At 44.9% G+C, this 16,820-nt stretch overlaps 1 protein-coding gene across 4 annotated transcripts; it reads left to right on the top strand.

Moving 5' to 3' along the window:
• Positions 1–672: 672 nt before the first annotated feature.
• AMMECR1L (AMMECR1 like) lies at positions 673–15,450 on the top strand. 4 transcript variants are annotated; one of them, XR_014229015.1, is made up of 7 exons: positions 673–1,044; positions 3,519–3,963; positions 9,324–9,434; positions 9,923–10,037; positions 10,764–10,854; positions 11,188–11,401; positions 11,851–11,905. XR_014229015.1 is itself a non-coding variant. In XM_082319927.1 (7 exons), exons 2-7 carry the CDS (start codon positions 3,557–3,559, stop codon positions 13,282–13,284), a joined length of 933 nt encoding a protein of 310 aa, XP_082176053.1. In that variant the 5' UTR covers positions 673–1,044; positions 3,519–3,556; the 3' UTR covers positions 13,285–15,450. The 4 variants fall into 4 exon arrangements, 2 of the variants coding, with proteins under 2 accessions (XP_082176053.1, XP_082176054.1); XM_082319927.1 differs by lacking the exon at positions 11,188–11,401 and adding an exon at positions 13,173–15,450 and having other exon boundaries at positions 11,851–11,947; XM_082319928.1 differs by having other exon boundaries at positions 11,358–11,401; positions 11,851–11,943.
• Positions 15,451–16,820: the final 1,370 nt, after the last annotated feature.

A 16,820-nucleotide genomic window follows, 5' to 3' on the forward strand; every position in this document is an offset into this window, starting at 1 on the left:
GCCAGGGCTATTTTTATCCCTGTCTCAGCAAGCAAAGCCCACAGCGACAGGAGCGGCTGCCGGCCGGCCTGAACTGAGCGTTGTGCTGGGTTTGCCCCCGCTCCCGCTCGTCCTCCCGGGCCGGAGGAGCCGCCGTACGTACGTTCCCGTGAAACCCTCGGCGGAACGGGCCTGCGGGCCTCCCCCGCGCCGGGACGCTCCTACCCGCGCTGGGCGAGGCCGGGCCGAGGCCGCCAGCAGGGGCGGGGGGCGGCGGGGCCCCGCGGCTCCCCTCGGCCCGGAGCGGGGGGCGCCTGCGCGGCGCTGCCCGCCGCTTCCCCCCGGGACGGACCAAGGCGGGGGGGCGGGAGGCCGCTGGGGAAGGTCTCCCCGCCCCGAGCCGCGGAATGGATGTTCCCGACCGCGCGCCCCGCCTCTGGAGGGCCGGCGCAACGCCCGCTGGCCAATAGAAGCGCGGCGACCCCGCCACGTGAGGGTGTCTCCCCCCGCCCCCCGGGTCCGCGCGGAGCCGGGGGCGGGGGAGCCCCGCGCGCGAGCGGCCCCTCCCGCCCCCGAGACTGTTTGTCCTCGCACGTGCGGCCTGTCACGTGACAGGGGGGAGCCCGGCCCCGCGCGTCCTCCGCCCGGGAGCGGAAGTTCCCCGTATCTATGGTTCCGAGGGGGGAAGAGTGTCCTCCCTTCTCTATGGTCGCGCTGGCACCGCGGGGCCGACGGGAGGCTGGCGGACTATGTACATTTTTCCCTCATTACCTCACGAGCGGGGAGGAGGCTGCCGGGATAGCGGAGGACCTTCCCTCGGCCTCGCTCCAGTCCTCCAGCTCCCCTCGCTGCCCGGCGGCCCCGGGAAGCCCGGCTGCCGGCCCGGCCGCGGCGGGCCCTGCCCCCCTCCCCCCGCCCGCCGGGCCCGCTTCTCTGGGGAGCCTCGCCCAGGCCCATGGCTCCATGAGGCGGGAGAAGGAGGAGGCGGCGGCGGCGGGGCAGCAGCGGCCGCGGCTGGGCTGAGGCGGAGGAGAAGCCGCGTCCGGCCCGGGACGGGTGCAGGAGGTGGGCGAGCCCGGGCCGGGGAGGGGGGAGGCGGCGGCGCCCGGCCCGCCGCGGCGGCGGGGCAGGGGTCAGCGGGGCGGGGGGCTCCCGCCCCCTGGCGCCCCCTGGCGGCGGCGGTTCTGCCCCGGGGGGGGGGGGGGTGCTGCGCCCTCCGGGGGAGCGGGGCCGAGGCGCGGGGGCAGCCGGGGCCGCCCGGGCCGCGTCCCCCGGCGGGGCTGGCGCAGCCCCCGGGACCGCCGCCGGAAAGTTGGTGTCCGAGCGCGGGGGGCTCGTCCCGCGGGGCGGGGGGCGGGGGGCGGCGGCGGGGCCCGGCCGGCCCCTGTGCTCCGCGGGCGGGGGCCGCCCCGGCGGCGGGGGCGGCCCGGCGGGTGTGCCGCGGGGCGGGCGCTCCGGGGAGCCCGCGGGCGCGGGTGGCCCCGCGGGGCAGAGCCGCGGGGCGTGGTGCCGGCTCTCCGGCGGGTCCGGTCACGAAGTAGCGGGCTGAGGCCCGCTGCGGAGCCGCGCCGCCCCGGGGCTGTGCTGGCGGCCAGGCCGCCTGGTTCCGCGCAGAAGTTGCTCCCCTGGGCAGGGGCAGCCGGGGCGGAGCGGCCGGCCGAGGCCCTGCCGCGGCGGGGACCCGGGGCCCGCCGCTGGAGCCGGCCCCCGCTGGGTGCAGCCGCCTTTGTTAGGCCCCTTCTGCGGCTGCAGAGCCCGGCGGGTAGGGCGATGAACGGAGAAGAGCGCTCCTCTGCCCCCGCCACGTCCTCAATTTACAAGGAAGAGTTATGGTTTCAAACAAATAAATAATTTCTCCTCCTAAACGCGGCTAGCCTTCAGTGATAACTTGAAAAGGCTCATCTATCCCAGCAGCTTCACTGAGCCGTGGTAGCGTAACTTTCAATAGGCACTGAAGAAAATTACGTTTACTTTGTCAAAGTTATACTTTTCTTTTTTCCTTTTTTTTTTTTTGTTTTGTTACAAAGGTAGAGATTAAAGGAACAAGGATAATTTTCATTAGGTCTTTTAAATTGTTCCTTATGCAGGTTATCTTTCTAAAACCTCGAGGTGAGGATTGCTAAGCAGAGTAAGCACTGCAAGCATACGTGTTTTGTGTCGAGAGACACGTCTCTCAACACGTCTCATACCAGTTCAGGTTCTGTTCAGCATCGTACGACTCTTACCGTGGTTGATGAAACTTCATGGATAAAGTTTATGTGCAGAGAAGGAAGGGAGTTGTCACACCATGAATTTCAGTGCATATCACACCCCCCTCTTCTGTGTATGTGCTGTCAGTTCAGCCATCGGTTACATACTTGGAAGAGTTGGAGGGATGCTCTGGTGGTTAAAGAAGTAGCCTGGTACTCACAAGAGCTGAGTGTGACTTCCAGTTCTCCATGGTGTTCTCTGTGACTTACGTGCCTGTGCTCTTAGCCCCATTTGACAGATGGGGAACTGTTTTTCCCTCCCTTTGTGTGTTTACATCTCATGGTGATGATGGTATTACACTTACTTAAGTTCCTACCGTTGACGTGCGGTCCTTGCCTGTCATCTTTGTTCATTTTTGTCTGCATAGGCTTTTGTCCCTGTATTTGTTCCACTCCTTCTTGTGATGCAAGAGCTAGCATTCTCCTCTTTGCAAGCAAAACACTGTTCTGGGGTTTTTTTAATACCCTATCTGTTTCCTGCCATTACTGCTTCCCTCTGTTCAGACTGTGCTTGGTCTTCAGCTCTTCCTCTCCTGCATATGCTGAGTGTACAGTCTACGTGTTTATGTGTGAGCACTACTGATTTACTTAATCCTAGAAAGTAAACGCAGATTCTAGTTCTTTGAGTCTGGAAAATAGTTTGTTGTTTAGAAAATGGTGGTTCAATGCTTGTAGCTTCTCTTTGTCTCTTGCTTATGTTAGCGCTAAATCAGGGGCAGCACCCCTGGGAGTCCAGCCCTGAAGGTGTCATTCGGAGTTCTTGTCATTCTTCTGTTGAGAACAGGGAAGGGAAATGCACTTGTGGTTTTTCAACAGATTGTTTGCCATTGGTGCGGGCAGTGACTGAGGGGGAATGGGTGATCTGGAAAAGTAGTGGATGGGGTATATCTGTAGTCCAGTGTCTTTTTGTCTTTTTTTTTTTTTTTGGTGTTTTTTTTTTCCTGTTCTCCCACAGTTTCATTCCCTTTATGGGAAGGCTGGTTATGTTTTTTTTGCAATGAGCTGCCTATTACAGTGTTCAGTACACTTCACCAATAACTTTAAAAGTGTGATTTCCTGCATGTTGTTTATACGCTCTTTCAATTTATGTGTAAAAACACCCATTCTGCTTGCTGAACTGGTTTTAGTTCTGTACTTAATTGCAGTTGTGAGGGTTTTCTTCCTCTTTTTTGTTGCAAAAGCAAACCTTTCTGACACCTTAGCAGAAGTGAGGAAGCAGCTGTTGGTTTTTCACCTGTAACTGTTTTGTGTATTGCTTTTTCCCCCACCCCCCCACCCCCTCCTTGCCAGGGTTCTGCAGTGCTCCAGGCAGCGAGTTTTGAAGCAGGATGGGAAAAAGACGCTGTGTTCCTCCACTTGAGCCCAAGCTGGCAGCTGGCTGTTGTGGTGTAAAGAAGCCCAAATTGTCTGGGAGTGGAACGCACAGTCATGGGAATCAGGCCACAACTGTACCAGGCTCCAGTTCAGGTCCTCTTCAGAACCACCAGCATACAGACGGGAATAATGGAAGGGAGAACGTATCTGACTTGACTTTGGGCCCAGGAAATTCCCCAATTACTCGAATGAATCCCACTTCAGGAGCTCTGAGCCCACTTACTCGGCCCAATGGAACTGCCAACAGCACCAAGAACCTGGTGGTGACAGCGGAGATGTGCTGCTACTGCTTTGATGTACTCTACTGTCATCTCTATGGTTTCCCTCAGCCACGACTTCCTCGATTTACCAATGACCCCTAGTGAGTAAATCCACGTGCGGGAGGAAAGCTGAGAAACCAGCATCCAGAGCTGGGGTTTGGTTGGGGAGGGATGAAGGGTTTCCTCTGGAAAATGGGAAAACTGGTATGCAGGGAGGAAGGGGGCTGTTCTGCTGCTTGCTTTGTCTACAAGAAACAAAACATGATGCGCTGCAAGTGCACCAAAGAGTAAAAATATTCTGTTATGTTTGTTGGTGGAGATGAGTGGATTCTCCACTTTGAAGAGTGGCCTTCAAGGGAGAATGTGCTTAGCTCTACAGCAAGAGAGCTAGGCAAAATATGAGGAACTGTGGTGCTTCTTCAGCTCACAGTCTGAGGTGTTGCGTGAGATGTTGCATGCTTTATCGAGGAGTGCAACCCCACTTCATAATAACACTCTGTTAAAGTTTGCTCCCTTCTTTGTCAATAGATTCCTCTGCAGAAAATTAACTGCGCTGTGCCTCCCATAAAATTGTACTAAAAGAATGAGTGAAACTGAAATTAGAGTTTTCAGAAAACAGTAAAATAATGTCATTAATTTGAAGAGGATGCTGCTGCTAATGTCAGGCGCTAACTTGGTTGAAGGGACAAGGGGAGAGAGTTCCTTCTGTGGAGCAAGTGGAAGGGAATAAAGTAAGAAGTTGAAACAAGTTCCCGGCTCATCCTGAAACAAGTGCTGAGCTGGTGAGAATCAGACAAGGACACTCACAAGGGTGTTGAGTTGTCCAAGTTAATGGGTTTAGCGGGGAGGGGAAGCAAAAATTTGCCAGTTGCAGAACTGAAAAACTGTGTTATGGAGATAGTGCTAGTCGGGCAACATGGGGAGAAATGGAGAGTTAACTTTCAAGGACAATACCAAGGTTAAGAAGAAAGGAGGTGTGTATGAGAAGAAGTGAGGAGGAGGATTTATGAAGGTATGTCGCTTTGGTGAGATTTAGTTAATGTTTATCTGAAGGTTGAACGCGTAGGTGTGGAAATGTTAATGTTGTTAAAATGTTTGGTGGAAGAATTATATGGGAAAGATCAATGACACGTACACCTTCTGACACTCCTCCAGGGGCCACCTCCAGAACAACAGATAAAATAAAAAGTTGTTGACATCTGTAATTTAAGTTAATGAATTTTAAATTGATGTAAAGGAACAATGGCTTAAACAGGTCAAGGACTTTTTCCGTGTATTGAATGTCTCCCCACCTTATTGGCTGTCAGTGTAGATGTAGGTTGTGCATCCATGCAGTTATTATCCAAGCAGGATTATGGATGCATGTTCTGAATGCTACCACAGGCTAAGCTGTTTAATATTGTATATACAAGTGAATGGAGAAATACTCTGGACTAGAATACAGAATAGTTCCAGGGACCCCGTCAAACTGGAACATTTCTTGTTGTTTTTCATACCTAAGCTATGTAGGCTCCTTTTAGGAAATTATACATTAATCTGATTATTATTTTGTCACTTGAAATGCAAAGCGTGTTTTTTTGTTGTTGTTCTGTTCTTAAGTCAGCAAGAGAGATTGTTTTATACAGATTCATTATTTTGGTGTTAAAGGAGATTTCTAGCTGGATTTTGTTGCTGTTCCTGTTGACTAGTTTCAAAAAGGGCGTTCTTTCAGTAATCTCAGCTGTTTGAATTTTATGCCCAAATTTGAAAAGTGAAAAATCGTTCACTGGGCATTTCTGTGCTGATAATTTAAAAGTCTTTTAGATCAGCACTCCAAAGCAAAACCAGCTCTTCTCTTTTCTTCCCCTCCGGGCAAATGCCTACCTGAATTTTCTTGTGTTTTAGCATTTACGCTGTTGCTTCTAGCAAATAGTTGTCCCTACCTCAGGGAAAAGCATGGGGTTTGCTGTCTTGTAGGGCAGCACCCAAGTGTGAACTGTCACACTTGAGACAGTAATGTAATGAACTTCAAGCCAAATGTTATCAAATATGAGAGTAAGCAAAGTGAAAATACACAAATAATTTGCATTGTGGTCCTTTGTAACATAATTAATGCCAATGTAAGAGATCTTTGAACAAAACAAAGGTATATACCAGAAATCTCTCTGGACAGACAGAAAAGAGGCTGTTGGTGGAAGGGATAGAAAGATGCACAGGTTTGTCCCGACCTATTTCTCAGAAAACAGGTCTTTTATATTGGTGCTGAACCCTAATATAAAGATAGAAGTAGTCGTGAAGGTCAGGATTCTGCATAAACAGGGTAATAACATAAAAGTTACAGGGTTGTGACTTGAAAACTACCATGAATTCCAATTACCAGTGTGAGAGGATATGCACATGGACAATAATCTTGATGGGGATTATGGAGCTGCTAGATACCTACGGACTAAGGGAACCTTACATACATGTTAGCAGTGACTTTCACAAGTCAATGTAGAGAAGGTGGCATTGCAACACTCGTAGTTATGTCTGAATTAACGTAAATTAAGAAAATAATTACTCTAATTAGGTTACTGAAAAAATGACAATTTTGAGCCTGTATAGCAGGCTGATTTTTTTTAATAGTAGGTATTGCATACTGGTACTAAAACTACACCATGCAAGTTTCCAGTTGCCATGCAAGACAAATAATGAGATACTTGCATCATAAAATCTGTACTGTAACATTTTTTTTTTCCTAGTACGAGCTAAATTCTGATTTGAACAAACTGTATTTTGCTACTTTAAAATTCCCTTTGTAGTTGCAATTGGAGAACCTAGTTTTTAGTTGCTGAAGCTGCCCTCCCCACAGCCTAGCCAACCCTCATCAAACACACTTAAGTAGGATGTTGTGGCTGGGGGAGAAATGGTTGCCATCATCTGCTCAGGATATAGGCACAAAGTACTGGTAAGTGCTCTTGGGTGAACATGGGCAAAGATTATCATGACTTTTCTCAGTACATCTGGGAAACACACTTTTCAGGGAGGGGCTGTGAACAATTGGCTTATTGTCAGCTGCACCTGCGGTTTGCTAATGCATTTATTCTTCAGATATAGAAACAATGTCTTTTCTGCAGTGAAAAACTGTAATAGTGAAATTTTATATACTTGTACAAAACTTTTTTTATGCCTCAGTTGTTATGACCACCATGAAAAATTGTTAAAAATGTGCTTTAAGATCTTCTAAAATATGACAGCCTTCTGAATGTAATTATCGTGTCCTTTCCGGTAATACCTCTTCTATTATAGATGCAGAAAGCCGTGTCACAGCTCAGTGGAAATGTTTGGTTGGTGGTTTGGTTTTTTTGTTTGGTTGGTTGGTTTTGTTTTTTTTTTTTGAAGGGGAAAGAGGTGAATTGGAAATGTGAACCTGTAATTTGAATCCAAGAAGAGAAGGAAATTACTTAGATTTGTATTCTGTCAGTGATGCTTTTCATTTTCTCTCTTCCTGTTTCTGTTTGGGGTGAGTGTCACATGGGCTAAGTAATGGCTTCAAACTTCAATTAGATTAAGCTAAATTTCCACTGAGCTCATGACAGTAATGTTTCTCAGAAATCTCCTTTGTAAGTGTAGTATCTTTTTTTGGTAAGCTTTCTAATGTGTTTTCTTACGCTCTGTTTCTGTTTTCTGTTTCAACATATGGTCGCTAGATGAAAGTGTAGAGGAATGATATCCTGCAAGTGCCTTGAAGTGTTGTTGGAAAACTAGAACAGTAAATCCTCTGTCTTGGTCAAGCAACCGTAAGGTGGCTGATGGTTGTGGAAGAATGTTTCCGCTTCCTCTGTGGGCAAAGTGCTTCACAATTATCACTTACAGGCTATTTGCTATTTTGGGTAGTGCTTCTGCTGTTGGTCACAGCTGGTAACTAGATCCTGAATGATGGATTTATGCTGTGATAGAGGTTTTTAATTCCATTGTTGCTCTGAGGAACATCACCGGGCATTGCTCTATCACTACAGTTTAAATTATGTTCTAACTACTTTAGTCATAAGAAGCTCTGTTGCCTGTATTTGAGAAATCATCCACGCTCCATGCTGGTTTTGTTGTCTGAACAGAATCCCTTCATAATTTTTTTTGTAATGTTTGTTGCAAAAATATATTGCTTACAAGAGCTTCAAGGGTTTGAGGAAAGTAAGTGTCTGTGCTCTGATGTACAATCAGTTATTCTGTTTTCATGTTTTAGAACTCCTGCCAGTGTTTGTTCAGTTTCAGAAAATTATTTTCTTAACACTGCATGTTTTCTATCATGTTACTTATCTTTTAAAGTTCAATAGAAATCCATAGACTGATGTGTGAAATCACTGATGACTAACTTTCTCATTTACGCTTGGGTTCAAAGTGACCGCATCTTGTATTCAGTACTATGGAAGCTGAAAAAGTAAGATCAGTCATCCTGTTTTTATAATTAGATCAGCATCATCAGTTGCCTTGCAGAATTTTCCAGATGTTTGGACGTGCTTGTATGGCTGCAGCCACCATTATCCTTTCTTTACTGTTTCTCTCTACAGTTGTTTGCAACTTCACTCACTTCTGTAGAAGTGAGCTTTTTGCATTTAATATTCACAGTCATCTTTACCTGTTTACCTCTTCCTAGAGCTCTTCTGAATACTGTTGTTCTGAACTTCTTGCTTTTTGGGCCTTAATCATGGCTTCTAGTTTAACAGATTGAAATAAGCCTGCTGAATTTGAGAATCTATTGTTACGCCTGTACATTCATGATGGTAGACAGGAAAGTGGAAATCTGTGTGATGTGTGAGTAGGAACAATATAGCGATTTAGATATGTGTTCAACAGGAGAGAATCTGTGTAAATATAAACCAAATGTAAGGTAAGCAAAAGATGTGAACATAAACTGTTTGAGCACTAGGGATGGACCCAGAATTCAGATCCTCATGGAAATAACAGAGAAAAAAAACCTATGCTTGCTTTTTATGCCTTAAAAAAAAAAAAAGAAAAGCTTTTATTGCAGACCTGAATTATAGATGGTTTGGGGACCTTTCAGGTTCAACAGTACGATAAATAAGTAATCTTATTTGCTTCACCTATATTAATTTTGATATGGGTTGTCATGTAAACTAGTGGATGCTACTAAGTGAAGCCGTTACTCACAGAGGTAATCAGTGGGATCAAATAACCATATTACTCATCAGAAGACTGTGCAGAGTCTGGCCAGGAAGGTGTTGGTGGAGAGCTTACACAGTACTGGTGGAGAGAAAGGAGTATGCCGAAAAGGTGGGGGGAGATGCTGTTTTTTGCATTTGGGGGTGTGTGGATGTGGGGCTTTATTATTGCTAGATAGCAGATGAGAAAACATGCCTATTGGGGTTTATTAGAGGGAAAGAAAGCAAGTGCATGCATACATCCTCTTTCACACCTTGTTGGTCTCCCCTTAGCAACCAAATATCTCTAGAGGCTGGAGTATTTCTCTTTTTTGCCTTTTCAGTCCGCTCTTTGTGACGTGGAAGACGGGGCGAGACAAGCGGCTTCGTGGCTGCATCGGGACCTTTTCAGCCATGAATCTTCACTCAGGACTCAGGGAATACACATTAACCAGGTAAGTATGTTGAAAATGAAATAAATCTGAAATTAGTTTAATTTGCTCAAGATCTATAAGGATTCAAGGTGAAGATGTTGGATCGACATAGTTAAATTTAATATGCTTTGCAATAAAATAAACCTGAGACTTGTATGATAGTTAGGGTGAGGTAATATATCAGGATTTAGTGGAACATCTTTGCAGCAGGTGAATTCTGGTTGATGTTTTAAGGCTAACATCAAATCTGTCTTGCATACTAACAGTTTTGACATCTTACGTAGCACGTAATTTCTCTCCAACTGCAGTAAGCGGGGGACAGCATCAGGAAGCTTGCACTAGTGTTTGCATATTACAGTTCATTAGATTAGGAAGAGATGCAAATCACTTTCTCTGCAGTAGCAAAGACAAACGTGTTTCACAGAGGCATAATCAAAAAGGGAATAATTGAGCATCTGACACTTCAATTCGGTGCTTGTATTAGGCAATGTATCTTCTCTTTCCTTTAGTGCACTTAAGGACAGCCGATTTCCCCCCCTGACCCGCGAGGAGCTGCCCAAACTCTTCTGCTCTGTCTCCCTCCTCACTAACTTTGAGGATGCCAGTGACTACCTGGACTGGGAGGTGAGAACAGGTGCATTTGGAACTCTGCATCACTCTCTCGTTCCGTTCGGGTTCGGGTTAGTACATGGTGATGTGTCTCCTTCGTTACAGGGGTGTACGGGCATTGAAACTGGGAATAGAAGAAATGGGGCTGGAAAACTAGAAGGGAGGAAGAGGATGGGCTAGCAGTATGCTTTTTGTTGGGAGGGAATCTGAATGGGAATGAGAGACATGAAAGTGTTTTATGGCTTTGGCCTAGTAGGAGATGGGTGTGAATACATACGTAAAAACCTGGGAAGTATTTTGATGCTGTGAATAGAAACTGGGAACAAAAAGTAGTTAAGACCGAAGGTATTAATCATTTGTAGGACCTTGTACGTGGAAATGCATTTAGTTCAAGAAAGATTAAATAGACTTTGTGGTTGGGCTATTTTAGATGCGACTCTTGTGTAGAGATCTTGTCTTTCTTGCCCACCATAAGAGATGAAAAACTGTCAGACTGCTGACAAGACTTACTTCAGGAGAGGTGGCAGGGAGGCTGGTTAGGCTCGTCTGGGAAAGGTGGCAGTGAGCTACTTGTGAGACCTGCCTGGCAAGGACAGAGAGCGGGGAAGAGAATGTCCTTATCCAGGCAAAAGCCAAACTGGCCATAGAGAGAGAGATACGCAGCGTTGTGGGAATGACAACTCGATCACGGACTCAGTGCTAGCAAACACCTCTTATTTGGCTATTCATTTCCATCTATAGGTTGGGATCCATGGGATCAGAATAGAGTTCATCAATGAGAAAGGTGTCAAACGCACAGCCACGTATTTACCTGAGGTTGCTAAGGAACAAGGTGGGTTTGAGATGGCAGCCAAACTTGTCAACACATTGTGTCACAGAATTGGGTAACATAAATCTATGGATTTTGGGCTTGGATTGCAATGCTATCCTCATAGTAGTGCCATGGAGCCACCAGGCTTAATCTGGATAACTGACACCTGATACAGCTGCTGCTGGGTTTTCATCTAGCCTGTCTCTCATCCCACATCTGTGCACAGCTGTATCTTAGTGTAAAAATGTTTTAGGGCTTAAGAAATAGAGGATCTCAAAGTATGGATCTTCCAGCTTCATTCAGCATTGCATCTTTCCTCTTCTATGTTTCTCCCACCAACTAGGATAACTGCAGGCTGCACAGCACCAACAGGAGAGTCCCTTTCCTCCTCATTCTTGCTAAAGTAGCATCCTCCAGATGAGGGCAGGAAACAGGGCCCCTCTGGAGCACACTTCCCACTCAAATATAGTAGCGGTCACCATGGTAACTGCTCAAAATATTGCCTCCTTTCCTCCACCTAGCAGAGTGGAGTGGTCGCATCCTCCTGGCTCTGGGGCAAAAGACTAAGGTAGGAATTTTAACTCTGATCTCTCACATAGCAGTGCACTGTGCTATCACTAGAGCATCAGGTTGATCCCCATTTGTCTATGTAAAGAGCTAAGTATTATCTTATTTTAAGGCTTAGAGAGCTCTACTTGAGTGGCACGCGATAAAACAGTTTGGGGTCCCTGCAACAGAAGCAAGGTACAGACCTTTGTAAGAAGAGAAATCATATGGAAAATGGAATTACTATTTTATAGACCATTGCAGTTCCAATATCAGTTAAAAGGGGTTAGCATGTGCAGATAGTGTGCATGCATAAGACCATGTATGTCCAGTTCAACACTGGCATTTCTAAAGCTCAAAGTTTCCTGTTTAGTTGGTTTGCTTTTCTAGAGGCCTTTTAATGCATCTCTTATCTTTTTGAAACATCATTTTTATATTGAAATATTTCCTTTGCTTCTATTTTTTCAATAGACTGGGATCAGATCCAGACCATAGACTCCTTACTCAGGAAAGGTGGCTTTAAGGCTCCAATTACCAATGATTTTAGGAAAACAATTAAACTCACCAGGTGAGTCAATCTTTGTCATCTTATAATTTTACTTTATAGTGTTTTGTGGGTAATTTAAAGTATTTGTGCTTGAAGTAAGTCTTCATGTGTCTTTCAGATGAGAGATGTAGTCTGAAAGACAAAATCATAAATGCCACGTGTTACCCATATAATGTATATGGAATGAAGTGCAATTTGTTCGGTCTATGCAGGATCGAAGTCAGCATTTTCTAAGAGAAGTGTCACTGGTTTTAATATTATTATCCACATGAAACATCAAAAGAAGCAGAACCTTTGAAAGTTAAAAAGGTTGATTTTTCTGTATCTTTACAATGAACTTCCTTTTCTCAGTGTGCTCGTCTGTGGATGGTGTAGCTGTTGGGAGGTGACAGCTGTCTTAAAACCAAACCACACTCAAATTTGGCTGGTTTTCAGAATTTGCTTGCTTTTCTATACCCCCAGCTGTCCTATTGGTTTCAGCTCCCTTTATGTTAGTCAAAATTGGGACATTCTGGTTTTGTATAGAAACACTAATTTATCAGGTCGTTCCTTACCTCTGGAGAAATGAGGTGGGTATGCAGGGTTTTTTTTTTAACAAAGAGGACAGGATGAAGGTTTTCATTAAAATCTGGTGTAACATGGACTTAGTGCAATTCACAACCACTTTGAAGTCATCTGTTGTGTAGCATGCTTTAGAAGCACCTGGAGATCTCTGGTCTCTCAGAAGGCACTTCACATTTTGTGAATTCTGATTGTACAATGTGGGCTAAGTCACGATTATGCTATAACAAACCTCCCTTTACCCAACTCTCCATCATTTTCTTTCACTAGCTTTTCAAATGTGAAGATAACCACAAAGGTAAATAATAATGAAATACTGGTTATTTAGTCTCTGAAACTGAGTCTTCTTCCAGCAAACTTTTCATGCCCTTTTTTTTTTTCCACAGCAAGTGGAAAAATAATACAAATTGATCATTTGTTTCCTGTGTGCTACTTCAGGAGTCCCCTTAATTATGATTCCCTTGAACAGGGCTCAACTTTTGGGACATCAAAGCTAATTCAAGCTTAGATGGGTTATTCAGACTACTGCATGAGGCAGTATCAAAATAGTTTTTGAAGTTAGCGGGTTCCTCTTGGTCGTTATTGGCTGTTAGCTAAAAGGTGATCTGCGATGAATGTTTCTGTCTCGTCCCTTCATATTGCATAGTCTGCTCATGTTATTTTTTTTCTTATGCTGTTCCCATAGGTACCGCAGTGAGAAGGTGACAATCAGTTATGCAGAATACATGGCTTCCCGTCAGCATTGTTTCCAGAATGGCACCCTTCATGCCCCCCCCCTCTACAATCATTACTCCTGACACACGGCTGCATGACCAGTCCCACTCCCCAGTTGCTGCCAACGGCTACGACATCATTGGGGCAGATGCCTCCTCTTCCTGGTCCAGTTACTTCTATTACTGCACCATTTTATGATGCTAGCTTCCGTTGCCAAGTCTGCCTTCCAGCTGACCTGGGGGGAGGATGAGAGCATGACAGAACTTCAGGGGCCCAAGCCTTATCTCAGCCTTCCCTCCGAACGGGGGTTCAGTTGGATTGGGGCTCCATGCCTACGAACTGTCGTGAGGTGCAGAAGACCTCTAGGAGTGAAAGTGCCACTTCGGATTGATCCGTTCTTGTGTGTTACCAACACTCCGGAAACTTGAGTTGTTTGTTATGGAAGCCCCCCAGATCAAGTAGGAGCATTCCCCTGGCAGCCTGGGCAACGGAGTCCAACAAAACATTTTTTAGGTTCTTTTTAATTTTTTTTAACCTCTGGTATCTGTTGTGTACCAAGAGCTGATTGCAGTCCCCACACATCACAGGCGGACATGATGATATTGGGGAGGGCTGAACATCTGGATAGCACCCCATCCTCATGGACAGAAAACACTTAAAGATGTGAAAAACCTTTGGATGGTATTGCAAACGAATCCATTATTTAAATAAACCCTAGAAGGCTTTAATTATCAGATGCTACTGTAGGTTGGAGTCTCTAGAAATCCTCTTGGTTTACCGTTTTCTGGGTGTTTAGACAGTGCTTTGTAATGTAGCCTGCTATGAAGTAGAATGCTGTTATGCCTGTAAGAGAGCAACATGGCACATGCTGTGTATGCGAAGGACAAGGTACTTGAGTGTCCCTGGACGGTTTTCTCTGTTCCGACCAAGTTTTGCGTCCAAATGTTTGTAATGGAGCCCAATTGGATTAGGGATGGGGAGGGATTTGCAGGGCATTGACTGTAGTCATACAAGTGAGACTAGTGACTGAAATTTGTTTAACTTAAGCTAACAGTCTCGGGGACCTTCCTTTTGATAGGACAGCCACTTTCTCTGGTGTGACTATTGATCTTGAGAACTGTGAGTATTCCAGTTTATAGCAGGCCTATGGAATGGAGCTATGTAGTTTCACTGGTAAGTTATGATCTTACACAGTTTAGTCATTACCACATCAAGGCAGTGAGTGGGGAAACCTGTGTTACCCAAACTGTGTGAAACTCATGCATTCTGTATTTCTTCTCCCATCATTGATGATTACAAGAAATACCCTCATCCAAGAGGAAGATAAGTTATCCAGTTGTTACTCTGTAGCATCATTGAGGGATGTCATAAACTCTAAATTATGATACTCTCTCAATGATGTCACTGGACTTCAAAATATAATTTTGGTTTTGTTTTGTTTTCCAAATTTCTGGAGGGTCAACAATGATCAGGAAAGAAAATACAAGGGCATAGCACAGTAATGGCTATTTGGTTGCATATATCTTTAAAGTTTGCTTGTGTGGTAATGATGGCTTTTAAAATTGGCTGGTGTTTCAAGCCTGAAATTCTCTCCTTGCATGGCAGGGAATAGGGCTGGTAGAAAGCTCAGAACTGCATGCTGCCGCTCCTTCTGGTCCTAGAGAAGCAAACAGAATTGTGCGGTTCTGCTTCACGTTGGTGTAACGTCCTCCTGCTGGAGGAGAGAGACGTGAGGGAAAGGAGGGGGTCCTATTCTGGATAACGGTGCAATATCGACCCAGCTTTCCTCCTGTACTGGGTCATTCTTATAAATTGCCACTTTTCCCTTGTGATGTTGTTGAAAAGCAATTGAAGATTAAGGGATTGTTTCATGATTTCCTGCTGCTGAGAATAAACCGGTCTTGTTACAAACTCGAGTGGTTTGTAATTACTCTCCCAGGTGCCGTGTAGTGATGGGGGAGGGTGGGGTCAGCTCTGGACAGACCATTCACCTTTCAGCTGTCAAACAGTATGATACATAGGGCTACACTCATTACTGTTCAAGTGTTCTATGTTAGAATTTAATTTCTAAAAGGTTTAAAAAAAGCAAAAAAATGGTGCTAAAACTTCACCCCTGAGCACGCTCAGTGAGACTGGTCATGCAGGCATACAGTGCCAGGCTTTTCAACAATATTGTTTCTTTTTCAAATATTTGCCCTGTTCTGTGTCTTCAACAGTGTATAGTGTTTTCCTGATTTCATTTTATTTGAATAGGGGATGACTAAGGGGTGGGGTGGGGAGGGTTAGCTGTCATTTTTAAAGAACAGAATTTTAGGATTGAGTGACTTGGTTGGTTTAAGGCTGAAGTGGGCTAGATGGTTTGGGACTGGGGAAGCCGTGTCCTCTCCCATTTCCATTTCTCCACTTAGTCTGTTTAAAAACAAAAACAAAAAAAACCAAACAAAAAAACAAAAAAAAAACACAAAACAAAACAAACAAACAAAAAAAAACAAAACAAAAAAAACAAATGCCTCTAAATATGTACTGTGTTCTTGTCTTGTTGCAGTGAGAAGAGAAGCTAGCAAATCAGAAACACTGGTCTGCTGCCTAAGAAACAGGCCCTCTCAGCTTTAGTCCCATAAGGGTCCAGCTATAAAATCAGTTCAAAAGTGTGTCAATAGTTAAGTTAGCTCAGAAAAATGTATGACAAGGACAGGTGGTCTCAGGAAATAATCCCATTTCTAGATCATTATATGGCAGCTATGCATAAGGATGAAAGAGGTGAACTAGAAAAAAAATGTACTTTGAGTTGCCTCAAGATGGAGGCAACCAAAATCAATGACCAACTGATGTAAGAATTTCTCTGTGGTTACTTGGCTGGGACAGCAGGTTAGAACTACTCCTTCTCAAAGCAACTGTTACCTGGTTTGATCTGGATTTAATTCATCCTTAGAAGCAAGTGCCTTATGGTCTAGAAGGGCTTATTCTCATGACAACCACAACTGAGAAATAATCTCACTGCAATTATGAGTTGTCTTTGTTTTACAATTACTACAGGAGAATGTCTTTGATCACTGGAGTCTGTCAGTGTTGGAATGTTTCCACTGTGAGGTTCTTAATTTTTTTTTTTTTTTCATAATGTTCAACAGTAAATCTCAGCTGAGGCCATTTCAGTTTGGGAAGGTTTTATCGTCAAAATATCACATATCTACAATTTATCAGAACAAAAAAAAAAATCTGTAAGAAAATCTAATAGTTCATTTTAACCTTTGCACAGAATAATTTGTTTTCATAGTACATTAACAAACATCTGCAATCTTCACTGACTATTAGTGCTGTTTTCTGTTTGTATTCTGGAAACTACATGTTGTTTTGTTGGGTTTTTTGGTTAATTTATTTCCTTAAAGCAGGAGACCTCTTTTGACCTTCAGTGCAGAGATGTCAGACCAATTCTTTGTATTACACTTGGTTGCCTCCTACCTATATAATAACTTCTGAGTGTAAATAATTGAACTCTATCCTCTAATGAAGTATTGTAGAGAATAAATCATAATGGATAAAGATTATTTGTACTGTCCTCTTTATATGGTTTCTCACAGCCTTTATGGGGGATAAGATGAAATCTTTCTCATCTAGAAAG

This window comes from Platalea leucorodia, assembly GCF_965183815.1.
Source record: "Platalea leucorodia genome assembly, chromosome: 8".
Classification (NCBI taxonomy): domain Eukaryota; kingdom Metazoa; phylum Chordata; class Aves; order Pelecaniformes; family Threskiornithidae; genus Platalea; species Platalea leucorodia.

Excerpts from the sequence above, each read along its gene's own strand:
- AMMECR1L (XM_082319927.1), top strand. The coding sequence starts at position 3,557 with ATGGGAAAAAGACGCTGTGTTCCTCCACTTGAGCCCAAGCTGGCAGCT. Across the intron at positions 9,435-9,922 it reads AGGGAATACACATTAACCAG|TGCACTTAAGGACAGCCGAT; the intron begins GTAAGTATGTTG and ends TCTTTCCTTTAG. Across the intron at positions 11,948-13,172 it reads AAAACAATTAAACTCACCAG|GTACCGCAGTGAGAAGGTGA; the intron begins GTGAGTCAATCT and ends CTGTTCCCATAG.